The sequence below is a fragment of the Malaya genurostris genome, chromosome 3, assembly GCF_030247185.1.
Source record: "Malaya genurostris strain Urasoe2022 chromosome 3, Malgen_1.1, whole genome shotgun sequence".
Taxonomy (NCBI): Eukaryota; Metazoa; Arthropoda; class Insecta; order Diptera; family Culicidae; genus Malaya; species Malaya genurostris.
The window spans coordinates 303117192-303144935 of record NC_080572.1 but is presented as its reverse complement, the minus strand read 5'-3'; the positions used below and the strand labels follow the sequence as shown (position 1 = coordinate 303144935).

The 27744-nt window shown below is 37.3% G+C and overlaps 1 protein-coding gene across 3 annotated transcripts in view; it reads left to right on the top strand.

Moving 5' to 3' along the window:
* The window catches only part of LOC131439073 (homeobox protein homothorax-like), a 158194-nt gene that overhangs the window by 117613 nt on the left and 12837 nt on the right, over window positions 1-27744 (top strand). For 2 of the 3 annotated variants that reach the window (XM_058609622.1, XM_058609621.1), the window contains exons 4-9: window positions 20048-20729; window positions 21597-21741; window positions 21817-22086; window positions 22162-22246; window positions 22310-22770; window positions 22907-22972. In XM_058609622.1, coding sequence (XP_058465605.1) covers window positions 20503-20729; window positions 21597-21741; window positions 21817-22086; window positions 22162-22246; window positions 22310-22770; window positions 22907-22972 — 1254 coding nt within the window. In that variant the 5' untranslated portion in view covers window positions 20048-20502. The remainder of the gene's footprint in view (window positions 1-20047; window positions 20730-21596; window positions 21742-21816; window positions 22087-22161; window positions 22247-22309; window positions 22771-22906; window positions 22973-27744) is intronic. The other variant, XM_058609623.1, reaches the window with a different exon arrangement.

Here is a 27744-nt window from a genome sequence, read left to right as displayed (position 1 = left end):
AATTGATCACAATTCAGCACCAAAAATTACAGAGCGGTAGGAAACTTCCGATCAGTTATGGAAACGGGGAAACGAGCACAGATTTTGCACAGACAGGTTTTTGGCTTGATCACATATTAAAAAAAAAAAAAATACCTGGCATCCCTGCCGGTAAGGTGGAAAAAGCTACGAGCTGAACGGATTTTCGGCTCTTGAAAAGCGAGTTATAAATGCGAAGAAATGTGTGCATGAGCTTTTGTTCGTTCTTCCAAATGTGTATTTATCCTTCTTTAACAGATTGAATGAGCCGTTGTCAATAAGGAATCTTTCCTCTCACTCAGTAGGCTAAGGTACATTCAGGGATGCCACTTTTGCAGACATTCTTAAATATGGTACTTCGCATAGCATTATTCTTTGTGCATCATCATTGATCATCATTCGATCATGCATATGAAGGAAAAACGGCGCTCAAAACAAACCTTCAGTTCAATCTAAATGAGCTGATGAACTGATAAATTGAATCGATTCCCTTTAGTGAGCTGATCGGAGCTAGATAAATCCAAAAAACTGTTTTTAAAATAAAGTGAATATATCTCAAAAAATATTTTTCTTACATTATTTATACTTTCATAAAAAATACTTAAAATCTCTATAAAATGTTCAAAACAACGTATGTAACAATGAGGGATTCTCTTTGTTTACTTTCTCTTTTGATTATTACGGCACTCTTAGCAATCCTTCTCTCCAATCATTTACCGAAAAAAAATAATAGCGTAATATAATCTTGTAAAACTTCTTCGAAGACACGTTAGCTCTTAAAAATCAGTGAAAGTCAGTACAGACTTTTGACCGTCTTTTTTCCAGTTTTGGACCACTGTGCGACGCCTCAAATAACGTGTTTACTTACGTTATTTGATACAGTTTTGATATTATGTTTCCGAATTTAAACACTTAAACGAACGGCATGAAAAAACATATGTGAAAAACAAACCTCTCGAAAAGAAACTCTATGTCGAATTCTAGTAAATACCTCGTATTGATTTTTCCATTTATTATTTTCAAAAGATCATTAGCAGAATCATCTTATTTTAAATATTTAGATGAATCAATACAGCTTGTGTTGCTATATCTATGAAACAAATTAATCAAAGTGGTTCAACAAAAAAACTCGTAAAAATGTACATGAAATTTCGGAAATCGAAAAAAAATTGATGATGCCAAAAGTCCTAGATTTGCATGAAACGTCGAGATTCAGTGTCATCTCAAAAAAAAATTTTTTTAAATCAATTTTCTGCGACTTTGAAAAACTATTTAAAAAGTCCCAGAAAGTCGATTTTTTTCAAAAAAGTTTTTTTTAGATGACACTAAATCTCGACGTTTCATGTAATTTTAAGACTTTTGGCATAAAAATTTCGATTTCGGAAATTTCATGTACTCCCCCCTATGGAGCTTTGTCAAGATCGAAAATTTTCACCACCGGGCAGCTCAAATTTTGCACTTTTTTTAAGGTGCTTAAACTTTTCAGCTCTACCGCTTTACGAAATAAGAGATAAACCCAAAATATTGGCACCGTTATATACATCAGAGCGGTAAAAATCAACGTGTTTTGTCGGTTACGTCATCATATCTCCGGAAACAGAAGTCCCAGTCATTTGATCTTTGAACTTGATCGGCTCAATAGTAGCTTTCAAACGAGCCTAAGTTTGTTAAAATCGGTTCAGCCATCTCCGATAAAACTTGCGCGGTAAAAAACAATTCGTTTTGTCGGTTACGTCACTTATTCCACCATATCTCTGTCCGACCGAAAGTCACAGCCATTTGATCTTCGAACTTGATCAATGGCCTAACTTTCAAACGTGCTTAGACTTGTTAAAATCGGTTCTGACATCTCCGAGAAACTTGCGCGGTAAAAAACAATTCGTTTTGTCGGTTACGTCACTTATTCCATCATATCTCCGTCCGACCGAAAGCCACAACCATTTGATCTTCGAACTTGATCAATGACCAAAAAATAAATTTCAAACGGGCCTAGGCTTGTTAAAATTGGTTTAGCCATCTCCGAGAAACTTGCGCTGTAAAAAACAACGCGTTTTGTCGGTTACGTCACTTATACCATTATATCTCCGGAACCAGAAGTCACAGGCCCGGCCCGACAGAAGCTTCCAAACGAGCCTAAGTTTGTTAAAATCGGTTCAGCCATCTCTGAGAAATTTGAACGGTAAAAATATCTTCGAAAAGTTCACACACACATACACTTACCGGCATTTTCCGATATCGTCGAACTGAGTCGAATGGAATTTAACACTATGGGTCTCCGAGGCTCCGTTCGATAGTCGGTTTTCCAGCAATTCTAATACCTTTCTATAGAGAAAGGCAAAAAGGGTGTAAGTTTGTATGTTTGTAACGCCATAACTCCGAAACTTCTGAACGGATTGTCACCAAACTTTGCACAGATACTAATTGCTCTTCGGAGATGGTCATGACGGTGTCTTAGAGGGAAGAGAGCCTAGTAAGTGTCCTTAACTGGGAAGGTCATGAAACAATTGGTATAATTTGTCAAGAAGCGTTACTTCTTAAAGAACATAGACACATTCTATACCTTAGATATGAATATATGGGGGGTGGATGTTGCAAGGGCCTCCAAAAAGGTGAGGGGGGGGGGATATAATGAATGTTACGACATAACTCCAAAACTACTGAACGAATGGCCATCAAACTTGACACAGGTACTTCTTGCTCTTCAAAGATGGTCATAAGGGTATTTCATAGTGAATGGAGCGTAGCAAGTGTCCTTAACAGAGGGTCATGACAAAAATGATCTAATTTGACGAGAACCGGTACTTTTTGAAGATATATAGATACTTTTTGCACAACTTAGATATGATTATAAGGATATTCGTGTGAGGTGGATGTAGTAAGTGCCTCTAATAAGGGGGGTGTAATGGTTGTAACGGCATAACTCTGGAACTACTGAACGGATTGCTATCAAACTTGCCACAGGTACTTCTTGCTCTTTAGAGATGATCATAAGGACATTTTCAGGGGGGACAGTGTGTAGTAATTGTCCCTAACATTGAGGGTTAATTACGAAATTTATCTAATTTGAATACATACTTTTAAAAATTCAAATATGATTTTAAGGGTATTTTTTGGGGGGTGGATATATTGAGTGCATTTAAAGAAGAAGGTTTAATGTGAAGTTGATAGAATTTTACAAAAAACGATACTGAGTACAGATGATATTTGTGCTTCTGATGATCCTAAGAGCAGGAGGGGGGGGGGGGGGGGGGGGTAGTAAGCGTTTTCTAACAGGGGTAAATTGTGACAATAAATTTCGAACTTTGCAAAAATCGACATTTTTCGACACGTACAGATATTAATAACAACTAAAAGATGGTCGATATAACAACTCAGTAAACTTTTTCCAAACTTAGCACAAGTAATTTTTGCAATTCATAGGTCATAAGGGTATTTTTCTCATATAGAAAAGCTATAAAATCACTGCAAAAACCGACTTTTGAATCGAGGCCCGGAGGGCCGAATGTCATATTCCATTCGACTCAGTTCGGCGAACTGAGCAAATGTCTGTGTGTGTGTGTGTGTGTGTGTGTGTGTGTGTGTGTGTGTGTGTGTGTGTGTGTGTGTGTGTGTGTGTGTGTGTGTGTGTGTGTGTGTGTGAGAGAGAGAGAGAGAGAGAGAGAGAGAGAGAGAGAGAGAGAGAGAAATATTCTCACTCACTTTTCTCGGAGATGGCTTAACCGATTTTCTACTACGGTCCCATACAAAGTTCCAGAATTCTATTTGAATCCGACTTCCGGTTCCGGAATTACAGGGTGATATGCACCAAATATGTGAAAATAATGTCACTCACTTTTCTCGGAGATTACTAAACCGATTTTCACAATCTTAGATTTAAATGAAAGGTCTCATAGTCGCATACAAAATTCCTGAATATGATTTGGATCCTACTTTCGCTTCCGAAATCGCAGGGTGATATGCACCAAAAATGGGAAAATAATGCATAAAAAATGTGAAAATAAAACACCAAAAATGTGAAAATAATGTCACTCGCAGTACTATGAGATGGTTGAACCGATTTTACAAGGTTAGATTCAAATGAAAGATCTCGTGGTCCCATACCAAATTCCAGAATTTCATTTTGATCCTACTTCTGGTTCCGGAATTACAGGCCAAAACTGTGAAAATTAAAGTTTTTAGCCTTTTCATAAAGAAAAGCTATATGCAGTTACCATGAAAATCGACCTGTGATCCTAGGCCTGTAGGAACAAATGGCATATACCAATCGAATCAATTTGTTGCATGTGTGGGTTACATATATTTTTGTTCATTTTTGTGGCTTTAATATTGCCAACCTAATTTTCACAAACTCAGATTCAAATAAAAGATGTTATGGCCCCACACAAAGTTCAAAGTTCCTGAATTTGTATGGATTCATATGATTTGCTTATGATGCTGATCAAGACGAATAGTTGACAAGGTCTTATCATTCATAAACAATTTCTCTTTGTCTTATGAACTTATTCCCGATCAAGCTTTAAATTCCGGAATTATAGCGTAATAATATAATAAATAATAAATATAATATAATATAATATAATAATATATATAATATAAAGAGCGTGTTTCTATACAAGACGATGTAAAAATAAACGAAATCTCATGAATGAACCATGTAATTCTTCTTTTGTTCAGGCATTGTATTTTGATAGCCGAAACATTTTATTTTGGGAATATGAATAATATGAGAAAGGCATCATTACACCACTAGGTGGATTAAAACAGTTTCTTTTTATATTTCTCGACGAGCTTAGATATTCATTGCAAAGGTAGAGTTTGTAGAAAGTACCTATGAAAAAGGGTGTTTTTTGCAAAATTTATCTTATTTGTCGACAAACAAGGGTGTGAGGAGAATTCCAAGGAGGGGGTTTTGAAAATCAATTTTCATCTCCCATTTCCTATAAAAACAAGCAAGAATTTCAAGGTCATACTAGATAGTATAGTCCCGGGTTGGCGGTTCAATGCATAGGACGCTGGTCTTACAAGCCAGTTGTCGTATGTTCGAGCCCCGACCTGGAAGGATTCTTAGTGTCAGTAGGATCCATAGTACTAGCTATGCAATGATTCTGTACACTAAGAATCGGCTGCGAAGTCTGTTGAAACAGAAAGGCCAAATTCCACCAAAGGAATGTAATGCCAAGACTTTGGTTTTACTAGATAGTATTGCTGTTGTTATTTGAATGTAACGCTACATTTTTTTTAATTATTTCAAAATAATTGGTTCCATTTTGACGGGAATTCAAAGAACTAAAGGAAAATAATCTTTATCTACCTATGAGTGCGAGTGAGTGTAAGTTTCAGCATAACTACGAAACACCTAAACAAATCACCACTAATTTTGGCACATGTTCCAAAGATGGAAATCGATACTTTATGACGAGTTCAGATACTTCCTACACTTCTCAGTGGTGGTTATATGGGTAATCATGGAGTAGAGTTGTAGTAAGTTCTCTAAACAAGGGGAGTTTGATATAAAATTTATTCGACGAGAAACAATACTTCTTGACAAACACAGATACTATTTTTATATCAAAGGAAATTAAAAGGTTATTTTAAGGGAGAGGGAGAGGAATTTGAAAAATATTCATTAATTGGAAGTCATCGTATAAGGTTTTAAAGATACTTGAAAAATCAATTTTAGACACGAACTACCCCAATACGAATCAAGACGAATGAAACGATTTAATATAATAATAATATTATTTTCGATACATAAACCCTAGGCTTTGGATGATGAGCTACAGGGTGCGTACCCCCGCTTGGTGGATGGGGGTGGGAGTCAATTTACACTTCGCGTATTTACAAAGTCTGACCATACCGAGATCGATCGTTAGCTTATAAATTTAAAAGATGAAAATTATTGTGTTGTCTGAATCGATCACGGAGTGGACAGGACTAATAATGCTTGAAATTGACAATAGGTCATTAGGTGGTTTCGAGCATTCTTATGCCTGGAATTGGTCACCAATTTGAATTATTTTGATCCAGTTGGGATGAATATTAATATATCATATTCGTCCTGAGCTTGGTGAATTTAATTCTAAAAGGAGGACTATTGTTATCAGGAATAGGAGTAAATTGATATCCTATGAACCGTTTAAGAACTTTCAAACTTTTCCGATCCGGCTCGGTATCGGTAATGTTTACAAATTGCAATGATGACGAAACTGATTAATCAAGTGTGAATACACTCTCATATCGGGAAAGGTTTGAATGTACTTAGATTTCTCAAACTTGGACACAGATGTCACCTTCTAACTAAGAGTGTGAGATGTGTGTTTCTGGAAGAGAGCGGTTCACGTGGACCATTTCATCCAATCACACCTAGTATTTCTTCACGAAATACATGTAGTTCTTGTTTCCTGGATGCGTGCTCAACACTAGAAGGCCCAACACTTAGTTTAGACCTAGACTGCTCAAAGGCAGTCAGAATGATGGAAAGAGAGAAAGTCAATAATATAAACTGTGACAGAATAAATAAAAGCTAGTGCAGTATTCCTAAGTGCATATATCGTTAAATAAAGAATTAAAAAAGTTCACAGAATTTCACGCGGTCCTTCCATTGTTTACATATTGTGACTTTCCTGGGCAATCTAGTGTTAAATGCGCATCCTTACATTATATAATTTAACAAGCTTACTAACACCTAATTTTCTTTTATTCTTATCACGAGAAAATATCAAAATAAAAGATTATAGACAAAAACGATATGGATATACTAGGATGCTACAGGAATACCAAAAGGAAATTGAAAACAAATCAAGAGCCCCAGTGAAACGACGAAACATTGGTATGTTATTGTAATAAATCTTTTGATGACATATTAACTTTTGGTAAGTCACAATATTTCTATTTTTATTATTACTTTTATTATTATCATTATTATTATTGTTGTTGTTATTGTAATATTATAAATATTTATTTCTTTATTCTTGATAAATTATCACATTGAGATATTAACAGGTTTCTCCGGCATAATAAAAAAGCGATGCAATGGGGAAAAGGAAATGTAACGTAACTTCGACAAAGATAGAATTAATCAGAGCAGATTAGAATGGATAGTGTTAGTAGATCAAACATATCTACATCTGTTTAGGAACTTTAAAGTAATAATCGTTTGTACCGCTTCAGACATATAAGACTATTTAGGAAAGCAGGGACAAGACCGAAGCGGATACAATGCGAAATTTGCAAAGTTTCATCGACGAGGACATTTAAGACACAGAAGCAGCTGGTAGGATGACAAAATACGAATACGACAGAGACGCACGACTCAATGATTGACTGGTTACAGGGTGAAGCACACACTTCCTGCTCAAGTGACAAATTCTCTGGCGAACTTGCAATAGAAGATACTCGTATCTTTCGTTGCAAATTGATAGCCGCAAAGGAATCTGTCGCTTGGGTTACATGCTGGAGGATTTCCTCCTTCGTTACTAGTGTTCATTTGGGCACCATAGCCTAGTTCGTCTGGTATGGAAAGTGTGGATCGTTGTAACCACCCCCCTCGGCCAGAGCAGCCCATAAAGGGAAAAAAAAAAAAAATATTATTTTCGATACATAAGCGAACACGATGGGCAGCTGGCATCTACATAGCATAATCAGTGCAAAAGCGAGCCAATGGATGTAACTTTTAGTTTTGGAATCTACTCTCGCTCAAAGTTAACCGTATGTGTCAGCGCATACATTTATTGATTCCTTTTAGCAGGGTGTCAAGTGACCGGTAAAATCGGGAAACCTGGAAAACCGGGAAAAGTCGGGAATTTGATTTCTCCGGGAAAAACCGGAAAAAAGTCGGGAATATTAGTGAAAAACCGGGAAAAATATTACTAACTCACCTATGAGTAACAGTTTTTAGCATAATGATTTTTTTTTCAACAATTGAAAAGTAGGAGACAATACCCAATTTTGCGTTTGAGTGGAATGTTCAGTAAAAGTGTTTAAATAACTTATTGTCCATTGGAAATATGCCAAATATGCCAATACCCCATGTCTCGTCCAACGATTTTTAAAGGCTTGCAGGCAGTTTTAAATCAAACAGGAAGCATCAGAGTTTTTTTAGTTGTTATCAATAACAGCATAATGAAAGCTCATTTTGAAAAATAATGATAATTTGGATGCTTCTGTTGGATTTTTGTTAAATTTTTAAACAAGTATTCAACACATCTGCAAAATTTATGGCAAAATCTCAAGGTAACATAGGGAAAACTTTTTAACATAATTATTGAACATTTTTAAGAGCCTTCATGTTTTTAAGTTTGCTAATGATTGCTCTTGTTTCATCATAATTTGTGTCAGTAATGTCATCTTGAGACAATACTTATGTTATGCTTATATTTCTGTAAGATGTCAAAAGGACTCGCAAAATTGGAAGATTTGTCGACTTTGATCTTATTCATCGATTACAGGAAGTATTTGAGTTCCTTTTTTGAGAGTTGAAACTGGTTTCTGAGGACCAGGATAGAATCTTAGAAAGATTAAAAAAATGGATCGATTTGTTCAGTGAATCTATATTTAATTTTCTTTTAAAGGTCCTCAACTATTCCATAGTAGGATCACAAGAACGTTGATATTGATGTAGATGAAGGTGAATTGAATTTAGTTTGAGCTTTCAGAACTTCAATAAAGTAATGATTTAAATTATGCACGGCTATATCTATATTTCCCAAAACAATTTTAGGGTTTACGATCGATAGTATTCTAGTCGATTAGTTCTAAACTGGTAGAATATATAACTAATTGAACTAATCATTGCTTAATTTGAGACCCTGAATGTTATTGATTGATCTGCTAGAATCAGATCAATTGTAGGAAGATTTCTCATAGAAGATATATTAGTTAAGCTATTGGAAATAAAACTGGTTTAAAACCAGCGGAGAGTTCATCATGAAGAACTCGTACTTTCTGATTATTTTTCTGATTCCTCTACGAGCATTTAGAATCCTATTAGGAAAAAACAGATCGATATATTGTGCATTTTAACAGTTATCATTTGATTTATTTCCCCATCAACGCATTGAAATCTTGAACATTGTTTATTGACTAACAGATACATTAGAAAAAATTGGTGTTTTAAAAGAGCAAGTCGTGGCAACCGAACGGTTTTGCGAAATGTTAGGTATACGTACATCTAATGATTTTAAATTCATATCTATTACATGAAAATTTCAAATTTTTGGTCTGACAAGACTTTGTTAATAACTGGTTTTATAGTTTTCATCACAATCACAGCATGATAATTCATCTGATGGTATCGTTAATTGAACAGATGTGCTTGCAAGTGACATAATTTAAACAGTATATGTTCATAGAAGCCTTGACAATGACGATATTATGTTAGATTCGCTGTGCCATCATCAGTGTTGGTGATTGCCGATAATTTGGCAGAAAGCGGTTCGATATTTCTCTACATTGTATACTACATTTTCAATCTGTTAGAAGATGCTACAAGAACTCGCTGTCTCTCAATGCATGAACAGTGAGAGAAATTTTCTACATTTCTTCGCTCCACTTCATACTCTGAGTATTTCACAGCCCTTAACAAAATATATACAGTCCGGCATTGATTGGCGCGGTGAGGAATTTACCAAGAGAGAATCGCAAGTATATATACAATATTTCAAAATCCTGGTCTGGAGCATTTGCAACTATTTTCATAGATACAACTTATACAAAGGTTATATGCACATAGTTAGAATAAACGGCAATAGTAAAATGATTCTATCGCAAATATCCACTGCCCGTATAGAATCGGATCACAAAACGAGAATAAGCGACCGTTTGTTGCTTCAGAGAGAATCCCCACAGCAGCGTGCTAACCCGTGATGCTCAGACAGGTCATCGAGGGAAATTCGCTTTCGCACTGGTGTCCATTCTATGTAGAATGAACCATGACGGTGTTTTGTTGCTGAGATGATATCCGTCTCTCTTTGAAGGTAATGGTTGAATATTGTGAAGAGTTGGTAGAGAATGTTTTTTGATACGATAAAAGCCATCAGTTACGTGTAACCAAAACCCCTGAGAGACTTTATGCTTTTCTAATATGCACATGTTATAATGAATACTTTTTATTTATACATCGAAATGCCTAGAAAGTAATTGAATACTGAATTAGCGGGCCTATTACAATGATCCTTTTTGGACATGGGATATCTGTTTAAAGTTTGAATTTGGAAATATTTACAAAAAAAACTAAACAGGGGCGATTTGAGCCTATTCAAAAAACCGGGAATTTTTATCTAAAAAACCGGGAAAACCGGGAAATTGAAATCGGCAATTCACTTGCCACCCTGTTTTAGTACGATAGTTTGTTCTGTCCAGAACGGTCGAGGATGACATCATTAAAGCAAACTGTGATTGGCTCGTGTAAACATGGGTAAAATCAAACCGATTTTTTAATGATATACTATTGAAATACTTCAACGGCTTTGCCTCTTATGTTTAAGTTAAACTGTATAAATCCATCAACAGATGACTAAGCGTTCAAAATTATGACAGAAAAAGGTTACACGGCCTGTTTCGCATTTTTTTTAATTGACACCCGACCCCGTGTAGGAAAGAGCATGTTCAATGCCAAAAATTCTAGCAGATAACTGTGATAACTGTGAAAGTAACTTTAATGCTCTTACTTTTGATTACTTTGTTCAGTCTTAAATCGCACATAAATTAAGAGAAAATCTATCCATTTGTTTGCAGAATTGAACAAGGGCAATTCTCCAGTTCCTGATGACTGCTCGATTTCTACGCTACCGAGAAAGAACTCCAGAGTACTGCCTACATAATTTCGTTGGAAATTTTCATTTCTTTCTTCCCATTGAATGACTGAAGGGAAGCTCGGTTTAATCTAACTCCAGCACAGCGATCCCGGGTCGGTCGATTAAAAGTCTCCATCCATTTTTTCTCTGCATACTACCAGAACTACTACTACCATCATCACCACCACCACCACCACCAGCCAGAAGTTCGAAGGGTCGAGGAGCGTAGGAAAAACAAAATATTTGTAGCTGACGATACAAAGTCGGTCCATTATTCCAATTTAGCCAGGGAGATGTTAAGGATACCGGAAAAAAATGGGCTCAGCTTTTCTCTTTCGAAGCACATCATAAGTTCAATATTGGCTGGGCCCAAATTGAAAGTTTTTCCGGGTTCGGATACGATGCGAGGGTTGAATTAAACTCATTTCTTTCGGTATAAGTCCATAAAAAGTAGGGCTACGCAATGTTCAGTGGCTGTGAAAGGGACCATAGTGCTCTCGATGGCATTAGGATGTGTGAAGACAGTGCCGGAAAGAAAATTGAATGACTTCAGTGAGCTCTCGAGGGAGTACCATCTGATAACATGGGAAAGTGTTGCTGATCGGGTGAGTGAGTGGGTGGAGGGGGGGGGGGGGGGCATGCCATGAACTCTGTCATCACTTCGCATTCACTCTGGTTTAGCATGTGTCGAACGAAAAGGTTTGCGTTGTTCGAGTGGTTGGGGAATGCAGCAAAGGATGAGTTGATAATCTTGTCTCAATTCCCAAATTCATGAATGAAAGCTACATTCGGCCAGGAAGCTCCTCTTCTGGTTGCCAGTCTGCGGTTTGCCCGAAACGGAACAGTGGAGGACACAGCTGAATGAATGTTTCCGGCCCCGAGGAAAATACCTCAAAATGCTTTTATCTGGGTTTGGGGGAAAACACGAAGAACACGTACCTTTGGCAGTCTCTTGACACTTTAACCATTGGTATGACCATCGGGCTCGGGCCGAGTAGAACAGGAAGGATTCCATGTGCTCATGACGACGCTGTACGAGGGCTGCTGGGTTTAAAGGGAAGCAAGCTCATCATAAACGTGTGCATCTTGTTTGCTGCTGATGTAGGATGTAACAACATTCTGCTACTACTGGTCCCATCTGATGCGGCTTACATCAGAGAGGGTTTCCTTTTTTTTACCTATTCCTCCTCGCCGTACACAAATTTTTTTTCTGTTGCCCCGGTAATCTTACTGCCATATGCGAAACACGTTGGATGACTAAATAATTTTGAATATGCTCCTCTAGAGTTTAATAAAGTTAGTACGCCTGATGGTTCCGTGATTCACCATTTGTCTCCCGTTGTAAGAATCTGTCAGACTAATAAAATTAATTATCCATTACCTTCCGAATGTTAATTTTGATTGCATCCCTAATTAATTGTTTCGAACAAAGGCGCTCTTTTGGTTATAAATTATTTTCTGCTATTGTTGTTTACCCACGTGTGGTAAGCTCAAATCAAATTGAGACATAACTCATCATCCAGCAGCTAATTTCCAGTCCAGACATTGCGTGCGAGAGAAAATCGCTGCGAAATTTATGTTTTAGTGGTGCCTCGGGAAAAGCAACACTGAAAAAAGCAACCGACGGTAAACATCGTGATCTTTCCGAGTTCTGCAGGGCCGTTTTGTGGAAGGCAGGCAGGCAAGCAAGCAAGCAAGCGTGTAGCATTCTGTAATGGAGAGAATGCTTTGCAAGCGTGGCAAGAAACCAACATAAATGCAATGCAAAAAGGGTATAATTTACACCCGTCCCGTCCCGTAAGTGCCTGCTTCCTTTCATCCGCTGTGGCCATATATTTTCCAGCCGATCATCATAATTTCACACCCTCAGGTGCCTATTGATTTAAATAAATAATCATTATCTGAGTTGAACAAGGTATCGTCCAACAGGCGGTAAAGCCCCACATTGCCAACCTATAAATATACTAGGGGAAGGAATCAAATTGATGGCTATTAAGTTAACTGCCACCATTATCATTACTGCTCAAACTATATCGCAGGCTTCTGGTTTGAACATGTGAAGTGCAGAAGACGTATAACTACAGATAGTCAGTCCGTCAGTTAGTCAGGCAGTCAATTATTCAGTCAGCGAAGGCTCACCGAAGGACATGGCGATCACTCACTTTGGATGTGAGACATTTTGATGTAATCACTGTTTGTCTATCGATTAAACAATTGTTCTTCATCCTTCGATGATCGCCAATTAAACAAACTATTAAAACATTGGCGTTCGTTTCTCGTTCAGTGCGGATCGCTAAACTATTTTGCTATGTGGTCAATCACTGATCAGATGGTAGAATTGGTAGTTTGTTTAAACACTCCCGAGAAAAAGTTGTTTGGAATAGAGTGTAAAACAAATCTGTTCTATTGAAATGGTTTTCTTAGCAGGATTAGATTTCATTTTGGTTTAGACAAAAAAAGTGGTTTTCCCATAGAAATGTAACTTCAAAACCATGAAACCAGAATAGGCCACGGTTGGACATAGGTGCAATTTGTAAAGGTTAGGTTAAAGTAAATGCTTTCGAAATAGGTTGATGCAAAGATTAGCCGAAATAAAGATTTTGTATCCGATTTTATCACAATTTGTTGATTGAAAGCCGAATAATCCGCAAAATAATATGGCGACTTCACTGATGAGATGAGTATTGGTTCAAGAGTTCAATTTGAATGTTCATTCATTTTTTTATATTTGTGGATCTAAGTTCGATCGTAGCAGTCGTGTGTGTCGATCGCGAATACACTTCGGTCGCGAAAAAGTTTGCTTAAACAAAATTTGCTTTTGCCTAATCGATGTTTTTTATAAAAGTATAGTTTTGTTCTGATGCGGTTTTATCATAAAAAATATGTAAAGCAGTTCACACAGAACATCGTCATTTGTATTGATTTGTTGTGTGTTGTTTTATCGCTTCGTATTGTTCTCGGACGTCGCCTCCCGAATTTATGAAGTTTTCAGTGACGGAGTTGTTTATTTTCTAGTGTGAGAAGATAGTGGCTTAAAGCAGAGGTGGCGGCTGATACTTTGTTGATTGGTGCTAGACGTGTTAAAAATGCTATTTATTGTATAATTTTGAGTCATCATAACATAAATATTTTCAAGGGTCCGTTGCTGAGAATTTGTTGAAATTTGGATTATGGCAAAATTGGGTTTTACCCTGACAACATTATTTGTTTCAAATTCGAAGCACCAAATTCCAACTATAAGCAGTTTAATTAACTGTGCCTATTTAGACACCGGAAATCGTATATTTTTGGCTTTAAAAAAGCCTTGCTTACTCTTCGCTATACGGGGCAGGGTGTCAATTAAAAGTTCCAAAAATAGCCGCGTAACCTTTTTGTGTCATAATTTTGAACGTTTATAGCTCAGTCATTTGTTGACGGATTGATATAATTTAACAACCAATCGATTCGGAAACTTTTAACTTAAACATGTATGACAACGTCGTTTCAGTATTTCAATAGCATACTATTGAAAAAATAGTTAGAATCGAGCTATGTTTTCATCCACCAATCCCAGTTGTACAAAATGACGTCAACTTCTTGTTCGGCATAGGAGGCTTTGCGTCATGCATAAAAAACAACGCTTCGTTCTGCGTAGTATGAGGAGAAATCTATAAATATAGGCTGCACAATATTTCTTTGCCTAGTTGATGTTTGACTGTGAATGAAACAAGTAGCTCGTCCAGTGAAGCTGATGACTGAATTGTATATGCGTTCACTTGCTGGATTGTCGCTTTTGCATTATGTGTTGATGGAATTTCCTGCTGTCTGCGCAACACCGTGTTCGCTTGAGTATCTTATTTATCATCTAGCTTTTGAAGAACCGAATCAGCGAGTATTTAGCAAATTTTTGGTCGATTAAGCCATTAAAAATGCCTTACTCTTCGCTACACGAGGCTGGGTGTCAATTTAAAACATGCAAAACATTTTTCTGTCATAATTTTGAACGCTTATAACTCAGTCATTTGTTGATGGTTTTATATAATTCAACAAACAATCGATTCGGAAATATTTAACTTAAACTTATGAGACAACGTCATTTGAATATTTCAGTTGCATACCATTGAAAAATTGGTTTGAATAGAGTATTTTATTTTGGATCTGGTAATTATCAGGCCAATTTAGAATTATCGGCGATAGATTTTTCGGATCTAATTTGCAGCGCTTGTTCCTCGATGATTTGTTAATGGATTTTCCTCATTTAAATAATTCGAAATCTTCAATATTGTACGCTTAAAAATGTTTTAATTTGTCAACGGATCGGTTGCATACTTAAATCTTCATTCCAATACGAACAAAACGGTGGAGCGCAAATGAATTCAGTATAAAGTTGTATTCATCTTTTTCATTGAATGTGACTGAACAAGTTTTGTCCCACCAGGAATTAAACGCTTCGAAAGATATAAAATTAAATTCTGAAACTTATCTAAAAGCAGTCTCCTCGGTTTAGTAGTATAAATGAGTTCCATAGGCTCATATATACAGTACAATTAGATGCAATATCATATAGTATCAAAGATATACTCAAGGTAAGTTTACCTGCGATTGTACATGTTTCGTTTGAATAGGAACCCTCTTAGAATTTGATTATCCGCCAGTTTCAGTTTAATTATTATTTGCTTCAAAACAATAAGCATCTGATGGCTACACGCGTTGTAACTATGAAAATGTTCATTCATGTGTTAATAACATCAAGTTACAATGTGAACAAAATTTCGGAATTTTGTTGAGTATCCATTCCGTATATTCCTAATGTGCCAAAGCGAAAATCAATGCAAGCAAGTAACTATTTAATGCGGACTGTTTCACATATTTTCTTCATCGGGTCGATTAACTGTTTATAAAATTAATAAGTTTGCAAGTTTTTCAAAAATTATCATCATAAAATAAAATCGTTTCATTTGTCCAGGTTCAAATCTTTAGGTTGTTTGTATCTAAAATTGAGCTTACTTGAAACTTCGATTTCATCATAATTGACTTCTAGTTAAAGGACGTTATTCAAAAACTTAACAATGTAAAAATTTGTGGAAAGGGATCAAAATTGAATAGCATCAATTATCAAGAAAGAATCTAATTGTCAATTTTATCATTCGCTAACAATCTAAGCGCTTAAACTAGAGCGAGTTTGTAATTAGTCAATTGAATAAGTTCTTAGTTTAGTGTATCATCATCATTATCATCTTTATTTTTGTATTTATTATGGAGACCCTAGAAACGTTTCATTTTTAATGTTATTGTGCTCGGTCGTGTCTTGCATACAACCCTCTAATTTTTTCTTATTCGAACATATATTTATTGCAAATTTTCTATCAGTACGGTTTATTCAACTGGAAGGCAGATCACCGCTCTTTATCATGCCGCATGATCATTCTAAGTGTAATAACTGTAGCAGCAAAGCATGTATTCATTCTATAAATACTAAACACGTTCCAAATCGATTAAATTTCTTGATATAAGTTATCATCGGAAGTATACATATGGAACATAAAATTGCTCCAAATATGAAGTGTTTATATGTACTATACACAGGCAAATTTTCGATTCTAAAATTACCAAAACGAATCATGATTTGGGGAATAGAGTCAATCAAAGATCAAAGAATACATTCAGATATTGTTTGCCTTTCCTTTAATCTATTGAGCATTCCCCGGGTTGGCGGTTCAATGCATAGATGCATAACGGATTTCTTTCTGTGTAGCAGTCTGTATTGTGTCGTGCATTTGTTTGTGTTTTCTGTCGTGTAGAAATCTAAAATTCAATAGATAAAACATTTCATAAAAAGCCAAATTTTTTTCTAATACCGTTGCCTGATTTCCACTTCAAGGAATCGGTATAAGAAGTAATCGGTCTGAATGGTGCCACACTAAAGAAATGAAAGTAAAATATTCAGTTGATCTCATGAGAAGACGGAGTTGTTGTTTCCGTGATTTTCATGTTTTCTTAATCATCCATTGCCGGTCATATATTCCAAAATGGATCTCACTCACTTTTCTCAGCGATGGTTTGACCGATTTCCACAAATTTAAATTCAAAACTCAAAATTCAAAATTCAAAATTCAAAATTCAAAATTCAAAATTCAAAATTCAAAATTCAAAATTCAAAATTCAAAATTCAAAATTCAAATTCGGGAGTAATAGGGTAAAGTGTGTTGTTAAATATTGTACACGGTCACTAGAAGTGGCGAAGACAAGCGCCACTGAACTCAAAACTAGGCAGCTAAACAGTCTTATGGTCCTATCAAAACCGATTATACCAGTTAGAGAACGCCGACAATGCTGTACCGATGCCCTTTGGATTGGTCATAATCGTTTACTTTTGGGTGGCAAATTCTCAGCAACGGACGCTTGAAAATATTTATGTTTGACGATACAAAATTATACAATAAATAGCATTTTTAACACGTCTAGCACCAATTTACAAAGTATCAGCCACCACCTCTGCTTTAAAACACTATCGTTTCACACTGGAAAATAAACAACTCCGTCACTGAAAACTTCATAAATTGGGGAGGCGAAGACCTGTCCGGATGGCGACTTTATTTACTAATAAAAATATCGATTAGGCAAAAACAAATTTTGTTTGTGTCGTTTTCGCCTGAGAAAACTGAAACTGATCCGGGATAGTTTCATCAAACAAACACTTTTAAAGAAACTGTGTTGGTTTCGCACTTAGCAACGGGGATTTGAGCAAACCTGATATAAAAACCAGAAGCGAAACTGACTCGATTCTCAGGTCAACAATGTTGAAACTAGGTTCGAAACTAGCTTCAAACAAACGGTTTGACAGCAGTTAGGGTGGAAACTGGGTTAGGTTTGGCATCAAGCCAAAACGATATTAGACAAACTTCGTCGCGACCGAAGTGTTATCGCGCCTGCTACGATCGAACATAAATCCACAAATATAAACAAAATGAATGAACATTCAAATAGAGCTTTCGAATCAATAGTCATCTCATCAGTAAAGTCGTCATGTTGTTTTGCATTTTGCGGATTATTCGGCATTTAATTAACGAATTGTGATAAAATCGGATACAAAATCTAAAGCTGTGAATTGTGCAATACTACTAATACTAGCGACACGAAAACTTGAAACGAAAGCGCATCTATTTTCATCATACCCTTTAAATTAATCTATCGAACACAGACAGCAGATCGCACTCTAAAGAATGTTTTTATTAAATGAGATGATTGCTGGAGCTGAGACAAATAGGGGTACCCTAACCCTACTCATTTTTTTATGCAAAACTAACAGCAGATTTCGACTCAGCATCTCAAAACTACTCTAGGTCAGGCACGTACCTAGAGTAAAGGGGGGGGGGGGGGGGGGGGTGGCTGACCCCTCCCGAAACCAGGAATGGAAACTTAAAAATGATGAATAGTATGTGGCTGGTGATCCTGCAGATTACACCGTGAGATAGTGGCTTTCAAAGTTAAGTGATTTTCAAAACTCCACTACGTCACCTCTGACAGTTTCAAAATTACATAAATGTAGGTTAAAGCCGGGTCAAATAAACCTTAATAATAATAATACATAAAATTGTACTGGATGACTGGAAAGATTCTGCAGATGAGAAAGATATCCTTCCATGCTTATTTAGAACTAAAAAGACAAACGCAAGCGCACTTCAAATACATCCATTATTATATAAGCTGGATCCATTATTATCCACCAGGAAAAAAATTATTACATGACCATGATAAGAAGTCGGCACAAGTGCTTCCAAGGGGCACAAGTGCCTCAAAGGAGATCCCCCTTGTTCACCTGATTTGAATTCTTTAGATTATTATTTGTTCCCAAACCTCAAATCATCTCTGAGAATTCGATGTGAGTTTCCTTTTGGAATTTTAGGCCTCTTTTTTCGAAACCTGAAACCGAAACCCCAGTATGACCAAAGTATGCTATGACCTAAAAATTTAGAATATGTTTTCCGTTTTCCTCGAATCGGAGTAAGGGACTATCTATCTCGGACCACCTCGCATAATGTATAAGCCTTGTGTTGATTGTTGTGCTCTACAAACGGGCACAGTCACCAATTTTATTTGAATACTCAATCATGAATCTTCCAGTTGGAAAAGTCCTGTCTGTTAAGATGTGAGCATCATTCTCGATTGCAAGCAATAGCAGTATTCTTGAATGACTTCAAAGACTACCTTTCCAACTCTAACAGAAGTTATTGAAGAAACGTGTATTTCTGTTTGAGATTTTGAGCACTAAAATTTCATTTAAATCCATTTTATCATTTGTGAAAATTGGCCTTTTCATTTCAAATAAATCTATGTCAGTTTTTTTTTGAAAACCGGTAGCACCAAGTTTGTATAAAAACCAACTAACAAGATCATGAAATCGATGTGGGTGCCATTTCGTCGTTTTTGATAGTTTTTTCTAGTGCTTCCGGAACTGGTAAAGTCAACTGGCCCCTCCCGAAACAAAATCCTGGATACGGGCCTGCTCTAGGTTCATGTATTTTAGTTAATTTAGGGATTTTTTTTTCGTTTGGCCAACATTTGTGGGGATTCGTTCCACTGTGCAATGGACAGTAGATTCGATGAGTAATTCTGGGTGTGGAATGCTTTTGAATTCATTTGTGACAACAAACACGGCGCATACTTCTCATGATCCAAAACACATCATAATCCAGTATAGTTTTGGTCGGATTTGGCATAAGTGCATTACGCGAAGGACACGGTATTGCCGGATATAGAGACAACGTAGTCGAGTTTGTACCTAATATGATGAGTCCCTCAAACTGTCCCCAGGCCAGACCAATTGAAACTATTTCGAGCCCTGACAAATGTGCCATGGCATATGAATACCATAACAATCTTTGAAAAATGGTGGAAAAGGTTTGTATTTTTATTTTCAACGATTGATGCTGATCTACAATACGAACTGTTATGCAGTGATGAGTCGAAGACGTAACGCAAAGAAAACGAAATAAATTAAAATCATAACAGCATAAACTCATTTCATGACAAATAATGATATTCAAACAAGCATGGATTGTGTTCAGTTCATAAACTCGGTTTATCGCTGATTACAGTTTATTTATCCAACAAAAGCTGTACCGAACATCCCTGCACAATTATCATTGTGTTTCATAACACGACTCCAACCGTCATTTATCGATCACTCATTGTCGAAAAACCCATCAATTTTACAGCGGAAATCTAATTTCGTGTCGTTTTGCTCTCCCTTTCAGTCAGTCCCCACCCCCCCCCCGGAGTGTGCCACAGTAGCATCCAACCAGCATTACGACGGACTGCCAGACAGGCAACAGCAACAGCAACATGGAGAAATTAATCCACTTCGGAAGTTTGTCAAAATAAACCGTGCAGGATTTCGGAGCACGGCGCGACGACGATAGAAAACAATCGATTCCAAATTGATGAACTGATTTATGCAAATCGAACCGTTCTTTGTCCATCGGATCAATTCGGTTATCGTTTCGGGAAAATCACGTACAGTACAATAATCAGTTCCCCATTTTTCGTTGCTCCCCGGTGGGTTTACATCGCTGGCTAGGGCGGAGAGCCGTGTATGTGCAATAAGCTCGTTTATCGAATCGTGTGATATTTGTGCCGTTTGCAGTACTGCGGAACAGAGAAGCTAGTGTTTGTTTGTGAATTCTCCGAGTTCGAAAGCAAAAAAAAAATAATGCAAGAAAATAGTGTGACTGCAGTTCCGGTGTCCGGTGCGACCGTTACCGCTTCCGGCATCACAGGGAACGGAAACCAGACGGCCGGCGGTGGTGGCGGCGGGAGCGGAGGTCACACGTCTTCCAATAACACTTCCGGACCGACGCCAGTGTCTTCGCCGAGCAACAGCACCATCAGTGAGATCGACCAGGCACAGTTCGAGGCGGACAAGCGGGCGGTGTACAAGTAAGTGGTTTGGCTTATTGTTTTGGTGTTTTGGTTTTGTAGAATTTGACACTCGAACTGATTCATTAACTTTAGTGAATTTTCTAAAATGCCTTCAACATGACTGATCCACGTGAAATGCATCGTGCATACATTATTGCAAAAGCAATCTTTCTTTTTCATTTTTTTTCACTCCTTACAGCGAAAAGGTAATAATTGTGCAAAAGTCTTTAGCGGTTTTCATTCGCAAAACTGAAATCCGATTACGTTAGGTTCGTGGTTTCTCGAATTGAGGTCACTTCAGTTAATAAAATATTCAGCCATACTCGGTTAAACTTTGGTTTGGTTGTTTTTTTCCCCATATCTATGTAATCAATTTACATTGTTGAAGTAAACGCAATATGCTCCCGAACGAAAACCCGTTGTTCTACACTCGATGCCGCAACTGAAGTAGAGATGAAACTCTGATCTGATTCTTAAATGTGCACGTTTGTATTCCAATGGATAACGTCACATATTGGACTATGAGTAAATAGCCAGACATGATGTTTTACAAAAGCTCCTTGGAACAGTCGTCGTTGGGCCATCCTTGACTTGATAAAAGAAAACTCCCGGCAGAAAGGATTCTCGTTTGGCCCAGAAGGACATGGAATCTAGCAATGTTTGAAATGGTTGTAATATCTTTATTACGATTCTGAGCTGAGACAGACAGACAGACAGACAGTTTCATATATGTACAGTGCAATTCAGGGACTTTGCTGTCTTGAAAATCGTTTTAGTTTTTTTTTTCTTTGTTCATTCGCTGCTGTGCACTACGAGTGAAATGCATTTCGATTTTATTTTTCCTGCTCTTTCCATTCATTCGGTCGTTTTGGTATCCGCTTTCAGGCATCCGCTGTTTTCACTGCTGGCTCTGCTGTTGGAGAAATGCGAACAGGCAACGCAAGGCTACATTCCCTCCTCGAACTCGTCCAGTCCGAACGGTTCTAGTAACGGAACCAGCGAAGGAGACAGCTTCTCCCGGGACGTTCAGGTGAGCCGCTTAAACATATTCACTCACACGGGGAATAAAATCTAAATCGCCAATTTTTTCCGATTCGCTTTGCAGGCCTTCGTGCAGATGCTGGAGAAAGAGAAACGCCCCCTGCTAACAAATAACTCAGAACTAGACGGCCTTATGATTAAAGCACTGCAAGTGCTCCGAATACATTTGCTCGAGCTGGAAAAGGTACAGGAGCTATGTCGGGACTTTTGTACGCGTTACATTGCCTGTTTACGCGGGAAAATGCAATCGGAGAATTTGCTTCGGTCGGACTACGCACTGGAGCACAACAACAACCTGTCCAACTCGAACAGTCCCATCAACAGTCCGGAACAGGTAGAGCCGGTTTGGTACATTTTATCGAATGATGTTGTTTAATCATTCTGTTTTTTTTTTCTTATTTTTTGTTAGGATCTGTCCGGGAGCGCTCAAGGATACTACCAGAATCCCGACTACCTGTCGGCACCCGACACCAGTGAATACAGCAATATGCAAGGTAAGAATCACAGAAGTTGGCTTTCTCTCTTCCTTCCTAATTACTCAATTCAAACAAACATAGCAGGACAGTACAATCAGATGCTGATACCGCCGAGGCCCACTGTCCGCGAACATGTTCCGAATGACACACACAATCCTAACAGCACAACACCTTTCATGCCACTGACAACGGATCTATCGCAACCTGGATTCTCATCTCATCATCAAAACATTCACCACCAACACCACCCTCAACAAAATCACCACCAAAATCACCACCACCATCCTCCATCCCAACACCAAGTTCCTCCTAGTGCCACCGCCCCCGTAAGTCATGTGGCCATCCCACCACAACAACCCCCACTATCGGATGTGTTCGCCGACGATCAGCTGTCACTCAGTGGTAGCTCCGAAGAGCTGGATGACTCCGAACAGGACACCACCGTCGGCGACAAACCGGGCCGCAGTAAACAATCAAAACGAGGCATTTTGCCCAAGCATGCTACCAGCGTAATGCGCGCTTGGTTATTTCAGCATCTTTTCGTTAGTATACGTTACCAGTTTGTTATTTCCTCTGTTTTCAACTAATTTTGATTTTTCTTCTCTTTTCTCTCTCTCTCACTCTCTGATTGCACGCCTGACGTTGTTTGCCGTTGATATACCGAATGGAATTCACCAGCATCCCTATCCTACTGAGGACGAGAAACGAGCAATAGCTGCCCAAACCAATCTCACGCTGTTGCAAGTATGTGACCGCAGTTTTGTTTGTTTTTTCTCTTTTCCAGATTATGCTAAATCGGATTTCTTGATTGTTGGGGCTGGCTATCACTGCTTTTCTATGGGAAGGGTATCTGTTCAGTTTAGAACTTTGTTCTAACCGTAGAATAATGCAAATGGGATTTCAGTTTCTCAAAAACACTTACTCTTACACTAACTCCGTCAAATTGAATATTCTTCCTACTTTTCCGTTTCTTATTTTCTCGAGCCTGTTTCTAAAATTTTATGTAATCTGATTTTCCCATGTTTTTTCGTTCGATGATTGATTTATTTGGGTATACAATTGAGCAATATGAGTGTTTTCGGGAAAACAAAAAAAAACCTATTCGATTTGACTTATTCGAAGTACAGTGGGATCTCGTACAACGCGGATTCGGTTTTGCCGGTATTCGATGTTGCCGGATTCGTTATTGCCAGATAACCGCGATAAACGGGACCCAGAGCATATGGGATTTCGACTGGTTGGGGCTGTCAACAGTTATCTCGCTTCGGTCAACAGATAGAGCCACACTATCTTCGGCAAACTTGTTGTAGATACTTAGACCAACAATTTAGTGTAGTTTGACATACAATTAGTTGAGAACTGCTCCGCTAGGGGCGCTTCGAAAAATGCATGATATAAATCATTCGCTTAATACAGACAAAACGATTTGTAACTCGCAAATTATAGTATTTTGAAGAATGCGGGAACTCGGGAGTTTGGCAAACAGCAAAAGTATTAACTCGGACTTACTCCATCAGATGTAGCTAGTGCGCTTGAATACAAATATCAATTATCAGAACTATGTTCTTATAAAAAGAACTAAAATATATAGAGCAGTGTTGTTTGTTGGAAAGTTGTTAGGAATGTTATAGTTTACATTATGAAAACTATGTTAGTTGAGAACCTTCCCACAGAATGGCGCTATTGTGATCACATAAATTTTATTATGTTATATCTCTAAAACCTGATGATATAGATTGGCGGTGTTTTCGGAAAGAAAGTAAAGGAGGTAAAAACAGATTAAATAGTGTGAACAGTTATAAAATTTTTTCTCACTTGGTGACGTTGGTGTGCAATTCTGGGTTGGAAATTCCTGAATCTTGATTTATGTTGATTTATTAGGATCGTTTTTTCGAGGGTTTACAAACTGGTAAGAAGATTGATAAAAGCTTGTGTGTGAATTTAAGAGCAGTGTATCTTCCTCAACATTGCTTGGTTTATTAAAAAGTATTCGATAATGGGAACAGTAGTTTAGTATTCGAAAAAAAGGTTGCGCTATTGCGATCATGATGACTTAGAAAGCTATTTTTAGGGAAAATCATATTTTTTGTTTCGTGATTTATACTAGTTGACGGTAGAGATTTCTTCTACAATGCTTGTGTAGGAATTAATAGCTGTCTGGTCGTGGTCAAACTTGATAAGAAATATGATTACTTTTATGGGATTTCTCAAGTTTCTAAATATGCGGTTTCTATATAGTTTTCTGAATTTTTCGGTTTGCAAAAATTGCTGTTATTTCAGATGATTCGCAAAATGATGCGAATTCATGTGCTTCCCTAAGTCATAAAATGATTTTGTGTCATGCGATTCTCTAACAAATCTACTAAGCATACATCCTACGCGACGCTATCGTAACTGTGTTAGTGTGTTTCTGAAGAAATACTATCTCGCATACATACTACTATATACTAGTTGAGTCGCGTTGAAATCTAGAATATAAAAACAACTACAGTACAACAGAGAGAACGATCATAGATTCTTTCTTTCGTTTCATTTGGTTGTGTTAGAGACGTGAATATGTAATTTTTTCCTATATATACGTTGTAGCTAACTGTTATTTCAGATTCTGAGCATCCAGTAGAAATTAAGCAGATAGGGCATTTTTGGCGCTTGAAAAAAAACCTGGAACGGGAAAAATCCAATTTTCATTGGTTTTCCTTTACCAATCGTCTGCTACAAAATTTTTTAATCAATTTACGAACTTCACAAAATTCGTGGGTGTAAAATTTATTAAGATTCGTTGAAAAACAGCTGCGCTATGACAGATCGAAGTTACCGTTCTAACTTTTTTTTAGGCTTGGTATTTGGAGTGTTAATAATGTACCAAATCACATGCTTTAAAAAAATTGCAGCGTTCGAATTTCCCAGTACACTACCGGAGCAATAAAAAAGGCTGGATGATTCGAGAAATTTTCCAAGATTGAATGCAAAACTGTTTCATTCCCGAGTTAGAATAATTTTGCTTAAATCGCAACATCAGAATTGCTTGATTGCATTCAATCAGCTTTAGTTCAAATTAAGTCATCAACGTTGAAAAATTGCTGTAAAAAAAACTACTTCCATCTTTTTTTTTAGCCTGGTACACAAATCGATGATATTGAGAACGAAAGAATAATTTCTGAAATTAAGGATTTCGGTGAAAAGATGGGTGCTGAACACCTTTCTCGTGAGGAAATTGATGACATCATCGCTGATAGATTGATTACGGCAATGGTACTGTCTTTTTGGCTCTTTATTGTTATGTTAACTTGACATCTACCGCGTCGAAGCCATTCGAAATAAACTTCTTCGGTTTGCTTTTCGTAGTTTCCCTTGCAGTGATCCCTGCAAACTTTTCGATTTTTGCTTCTCATCAGTTCACCGAAATATTCCTTTTGTCGTTTACGTAGCAGCTTTTGTTACAATCTCGAATTGGTTATCCGCACTTGTTACAAAAACTGAATTTACTGAAATTTTTGCTCCAATGAGCTTTTCCCTGTTCAATAAAAAGGTTTAATTCAAATAAAAAACAAAATCAAACTATATGAGCAATATAAGTCACATTTTATGTACTTAACATTATATAATTGTATAAATAATCAAAAAATTAAGTATGAAATTCTAGTTTTCACACAATCAAGTTCCTCAGATTTCAGATGTCGATAGCTTTTTCATCTCAATACTTTAGTAACTTACTAACGCCTTCTAGAAAAAACAGTTCAAAATCTGTCTCTCCTCCATCAACTTATTCAAAAAATTATCGATAAGATCACTCTCATAAACAAATATTCAGTTACAGAAGATCATATTGTAGATACAATAAAAACTGTTTCATCAATCGTTCAATAGGTATTGGAACCTTCAAACACCTTCTCGAAGAAACCATCTTAATAAGTCAACATGATTTTTTAGTTGCAGGAATTTCGAACATTAAATGGCACACAAGAGTCAGCCATGCGAGAAATTTCAATTACTGTTTACACCATTTGATCTGTTTTGACCTCCGGAACATTCTTTCCGAAAACACCGAAAGTAAAATATTCGCGATATTTCATGGTCAAACTGTTTTTCTATTGTGAACATATGAATTATTTCATGCTCTTTTCAAAGCGCCCCTGGCGGTGCAGTTCTTAACAAATTGTCGGTCAAACTACACTAAATTGTTGGTACAAGTTTGCCGAAGATTGAATACCTCTATCTGTCGACCGAAGCGAGATAATCGTTCACAGCCCCAATCAGTCGAAATCCCATAAGCTCTGGGTCCCGTTTATCGCGGATTCGCTTTTCACGCCCCCGGTGTACCGCGTTATACGAGACCCCTCTGTATAATGCATCGTATTTTATACATTTTCCCGATTTTTGGGCAATCTGTTGCCTGTAAAAAAATTATTTCCTCTGGTGCAATACAACCATGGAATCATTTCTCCATATCTATCTTCTTCTTCTATATACCTTATGATCAAAAAAGAACCGCAATGTTCATTTTAAAATTCCTGCGCTTGTCCAATCGGTAAACTTTTATTCTCTCAACGTTGGCAACACTTTTATACACATTCTGTCAAATTTTGACGCATATTTTATAATGGATGAAAATTTAGAACAACGGCTCGCCTTCGAAGCGCCATTCGGTCGATTGTTGTGCGATTTCGACGCCATATTCATAGATCCACACCTCATCACCAGTTATGATGCATTCGATGAAATATCTGTCACTATCCGCGTTGGAAATCATCTCTTTGGCCACATCAACACGACGCTGTTTTTGAATGAAATTCAGCTTTTTTGGCACCAGCTGAGAAGCGACGCGTTTCAAACCCAAAACATCAGTAAAAATGTGTTCGGCTGATCCATAAGAGATGCCCAACAACACAGCAATCTCTATAATCGGTACAGAACGATTTTGCAACACGATTTGCTTCGCCGATTCAATGTTTTCTTCAGTAACATGTTGTTGGGCGGCCAGGGATCTCATCATGATCCAAGCTTGTACGACCACCTTTGAAGCGTTTATACCACTCGTATGCCTGTGTTTTTCCCAGATACGATTCACCATAGGCCTTTTCTAACATTTTCAACGTTTCGGAACACTTAAATCCATTTGCAACACAAAATTTGATGCACGCACGTTGTTCTAAATTTTCATCCATTATAAAAATCGCCACACGAAAATTTTACAGCTTTTTTGTATAGACGCCAAACAAAAACTAATCGTACGATATGCGTCAAAATTTGACAGAATGTGTACAAAAGTGTTGCCAACGTTGAGAGAATAAAAGGTATATATGATAGTATGATTGATATGAGAAAGGCATCATTACACCACTAGGTGGATTAAAACAGGTTTTTTAAGCAAGCTTACAAATTGACAGAAAGTCTGGATACATGAAAGGCACTTTAAAATCACATTGAAGGGATTTGATTAGAAATAATCTTCAGCTCCAAAAAATACGTTTGATCACCGTAAAAATCAACATCATTATATTCCTGTGTTTTTATCG